Source organism: Cystoisospora suis, assembly GCF_002600585.1.
Source record: "Cystoisospora suis strain Wien I chromosome Unknown contig_298, whole genome shotgun sequence".
NCBI lineage: Eukaryota > Apicomplexa > Conoidasida > Eucoccidiorida > Sarcocystidae > Cystoisospora > Cystoisospora suis.
In genome coordinates, this window is record NW_027153099.1 from 1 (window position 1) to 4,693 (window position 4,693).

Consider the following 4,693-nt stretch of genomic DNA (forward strand, 5'->3'; position numbering starts at 1 on the left):
TGTTGCAAACCAGGCAAGACGTGGGGAGAGGCGGCGACAGTCCCCAGTCAGCCTCTCCCCACGTCTTGCCTGGTTTGCAACACCAAAGGTGCAACGACGCTGGGCAAGCTGCATTGGACAGCTGTTCTACAAGTGCGCCTTTCTTTTCGGGTTCATTAGTCCAAGGTTTCCTGCGGTCTGAGGAGTCTGGGGACCGGGTTGCCAAGCTCCTGCATCTGCGTGCGTCGGGCTGACCGTCGCCACCCTGGTGCCATCCGCAGCTTTCAAAGGACAATGGGACTTTGCTTCTTTCCTGGCGAACTGAGAAGCTTGCCTCATGTGGAAATTCTCGCTCAGATTGGACAACTTGCCGACGGGGGGTATACGGGCGAAAGGACAAAGGGTGCCTCTTCTTGTGAATCAGACACAGCAAGTTCCTGGGACGCAGCCGCGACCTAGCGCCCCGGATGCTGTCGCCAAGAACCATATACAGCTGGAGACGTTCGCTTGTTGCAGCCAGGGCCGTGGAGCCCATTGAGAGAGATGTTTCGATGGTACAAATTATGGCATGCACTTGCGCCACTAATGCGGGCCAGTGGGGGGAGTATATGACGGGTGACAATGTGTCTTCCAAACAAACCACTCGACAGCGCACTGCAAGTCAGAGTCTGTACTCGTTGTCGTACTGGCGGCCCCAAGTGAGTCACTTCTTCGAGCTCGCTAGAGGACAAGCCGTTCTTCATGATGTTCGGCAAGACAGTTCTCCGGAAGCCCGGAATGGCCTGCGGTGGCATGTATTTGGCCCGCCTATCCATTCTGCACAGAGAAAGTCAGTCGCGACGGTGAGGGCTCCTAAAAGATCTCAAACCTTGCACTGCACAGTTTAAAAGCGTGTCTTTCGCTGGTCGCCGGTGTAAAATACCAAGTAGTTTGCATGTGGTTTTAGCGACCTGTACCCTTGGGAACTTCGACGCCTTCGCACTTCTGAAAAATCTGGCAGCCGAATCGCGGACCGACACCGAGCGCCACGCGGAGCAAAACTCCTTTCTTGGATCAGAGCTCGTGTGAATATCATAACTATGCTCGGACGGGCTGCATTGCCTGCGGCCGTATACCGTGTCGCGGACTGCGCCTCAAACGGAACGGAGCCGCCCTGAATACATTGTAAAGCGCATGGTTCGACCAAATACTAAAGTAGCAGACTCTTCCTGAGATCGCGATACCTTCTCTTCGTGCGCTACTGTTCCTTATCAGAACTCCAAAGTCACTGGGCATTCTCCGGGCCCTCGACTAATTCTGCCGATGTGGCCTGGCCCAGGTTTCCAAGCTGCGGGGGAAGAGAGCTTTCATCCCTGCCTTGAGCTATACCTAGTTTCATCGAGATGTGGCGCAAACGCAACAAAATGGAGTCACTGGGGGTTGACAAAGGGCAGTAACTGAAAGCGAGAGACATAAACTGTCACAGATGAGAGAAAACAGTTGAGAGCGACTCCCCGCCCGGCACAATTGCTCCACGACAAACAAGCTTTTAAGTGAAGGACGAATGTCGTGTACCGGTCGATGCGCCTGCCACCCATAGGCACCTGACGTACGGCAGGGCGATACAATATGTACTCAGTGATTTGGCACCGAGAGAAACCACGACACCGCTCAGGGATTCACAGGGGACACCTGGAGGAGCGGCCGGGTAGTGGGCACTGAGCGCTCGGTCGGTAGTCACACACTGTTTCACCGGCGGATGGCCGCTGATTGAGTAGTTCTACCGTGCGCCACTCGTTGAGTACTGAAAGGCCGAGGACAGTAAAACACCAGCGCACTAATTGTAGCGCGAAGTCCATGGCGAAGGTGAAGTTTCAGAGAACTGTATCTTCATACTCCGGTTCCTCAACTTCTTCCCCTCCCAGGTCATGTGCCGCCCGGCCCACGAGGGAGCTTTCGAAGAGCCGCAAGAGCTGCTCGCGAATCTCGCCAAGAGTTACTACGTTTGAGCTCATGGGCAACGTAGCTCTCACGCCCTGTACGGGCCTGGGATAGGTGGTGAAGGAAAGAGTCAAGGGAGCTGAAAGGTCCACATTTTCCGGCTGTAGCCACCCTTGTTCCTCGCCGAGGCCCAGGCGTCGGTGCGCGGCCTCGACCGCTCCCGTAAGCTCCCGAAGCCGTTCCTCGTTGCTGTCTGCTCTCTCAAGACTATTCCAGTTCGTCAGCAAGACAGAAGTTGAGGTGGATGGTAGAAACTCACTCATATGTCTGAGAGAAGCAATTTTCTTTAGCAACCGATCAAATTTTGTCAAATGACGAAGCGCCCTTCCAATCTTGAAGAAGCGCCTCAAAAAGAATTCAAAACCGCAGCGAAGCAGAGGAGAGACAACGCCCCCCAGCGGTGACCGGATGTCCTCTCTTGTGTTCTCAATCTGTAAGTAGATCCGCGCGTACCGTTCATCATCTTGCCACTCTCCATCTGGAGTCAGTTTTGATCCAATGACCTGGTAGTCCTCGAAACATACAAGGAACGCGGTGATTTCATCGTAGGATCCCTGCACGTAGTAGTCTTCGCCACCGACGCGGATGGGTGCAGGGTACCCGTTGACAATTGATAGGGGCATTCTCCTCTGCAGCCAGGTAGTGCCGGACTGCTCATCGAAATTTGGGTAGCCAAAAGTTTTCAAGGGAGAGTCCCCGTTGGATGCGCTCGGGATTCCACCAGCCCTCTTTGTTTGCTTGCACTTCTCCTTCGCCTCTTTGGATCTAAACACCTTTTGTAGCCATGCTTTGAACAGCTTCTCTAACGTTTTCCAGACTGCGTGCTGTGCTGTTGGTCGGTTCCCTCTCCGCCATTCCGGAGTAGCTGTTGCTTCAAAATCCACCTCCCCATTCTTGCCCGCCTTTGAGCCATCGGAACCGGCCTCTTGCCTGAAGTGCTCCTCTACGAGCGTAGAGACGGTCGGTATCCCTCCGCCGGTTGGTGTTGATCTAGAAGTTGTATCAGACCCTTCACTGAGGCTGCTCGGTGTTCGCAAAGGCGACGTACGGCCCGACTGGTTTTGCGGCGTCTCCTCTGCTCCGGGCGACCGAAGCGCACTGGCAGATGGACGGTCATTCCTCCCAGCAGAAGCTGCCGGAAGCCCACGCGGAGGTGGTGTTACAAGGGGCAGCTCTGCATCAGAAACGCTCTCTGATGTCAGGTCTGCATCCCATTGTCCACTAGCCCCTCCTCCGGCATCATGAGACCTCGAAGACACACTGCCCCCCGCTCCCAGATAACTGGAGAATGCAAGAAGCAAGAGAAGGAGTAAGGCGGATTGCTTACTTGCGATGCGCCCAACATCCGTGTGCGCGGCACCACGGCGTGGCAGCCACGTGCCTGGGCAGGCGCATGGGAAGGCGCTCAAGCACAGTCGCCGCATGGGAGTCTACCAGGTTCCGAGGCCAACCGGATTTTCCTTTGTAGATCTCTGCCTTTTAACTGAGAGGTCTGCTTAGCCTCAGATATCAAACACTTCCACGGGTTACAGCTCGCCGCTTGCGACAAGCAGCCGGAAAAAGACGGGACGGGGTAGTGCGTGCACCTGTCGCAGGCGCGTAAGCTACGTGCCCGGCTAGGAGCCCCTAGCCCAGCGCGTCACTGCCGTCTGCCCCGGACACCGGAAGGGGCAGCTACGAGAGAAAACCGACTGCCGGAGTACGGTAGCGGCTGGAGACCACAAGGCCATGAATCCTGTGTCGGTATAATCCCGACACGGAAGCCAGTGTCGGCTTCGACCGGGCGAGCAAGCTAGTGTCGGGTCGATCGCGGAAATGAAAATGTCTAACGGGGTCGGGCAACCGGTCCCGAGCGGAATTACTTCCCTCTGTCGTAGTGACTCAGGTGTCAGCCGAGTTGACGTAGTCTGAGGCAAGCGGCCGCCTTCTAGGCACTGTACGAGCACTAGTCGGTAAGGCCCTCCGCGTCGGCAGCACAGACGCGGTCCCCCGGGAATTCTTCTACGAGCTCCCTAACTGACCGCCGGGTCTCCCAGTTCGCAGACAAAGCTCAATCGCATAGAGAGTGATCCGACTCGCTGGAACATCGAGACCCAACTACGAATGCGCTCAGCGCAGGGCCCGATCCGAACAGTCCAGAACACATCTAGGTCAACAAGTGTGGGGAGACTGCACGCATCAGCGGGTTTCTTCTCAGTGCGAGACATACAAGTCAGGGCGCCTGTGGGCACCGGTCTAGCCGGTGGTTTCCGCATACCTGGGGCAGTAGTTCCGGATGGCCCAGCCGGAGAAACGAGATGTAGTCGCGGAGCCAGCTTGCCTGCTGGAGTCGTCCGCCTGGATTCCCAGGAGATCCATCGTGCAGCGACAAGCGCACGCTCCTGCAGATGACATGAGTTGTTCCGTTTTTCACTCCAGAATGATAGCATCTTGCTACTATCACGGCTACACTGACAACATACAGCTGGTGAGCAACGTAAGTGGCGATAGCACAGTGGTGTCCGGGCTTCGCTACACGCATGAATAACATCCAGAGGGTACAGCAAGTGCATGTGAGCTCTCAGTGGACTGGCTGCACGGCCCCTCCGCGTACACGAAATGTATTTGCCTCCTGAAGACTTGGCAGATCCTCGGTCCACGACGCTTGGAAGCGGTGCGCACGCTGACTGGGTGTCGCTCGTCCAGACCGGCCGGAGCGATCGCTGCTGGACACGACTACCCTGGGGTATGACAG

General features: G+C 56.3%; 1 protein-coding gene across 1 annotated transcript; it reads right to left on the reverse strand.

Moving 5' to 3' along the window:
- Window positions 1-1,352: 1,352 nt before the first annotated feature.
- CSUI_000781 (uncharacterized protein) lies at window positions 1,353-4,693 on the reverse strand. The gene has a single exon (XM_068060988.1). The coding sequence runs from the start codon at window positions 3,381-3,383 to the stop codon at window positions 1,833-1,835; it is 1,551 nt and encodes a 516-aa protein (XP_067927036.1). The 5' UTR covers window positions 3,384-4,693; the 3' UTR covers window positions 1,353-1,832.

What these genes read in the sequence shown, in the direction of transcription:
- CSUI_000781 (XM_068060988.1), bottom strand. Translation starts at nt 3,383, where the DNA reads ATGCGGCGACTGTGCTTGAGCGCCTTCCCATGCGCCTGCCCAGGCACG.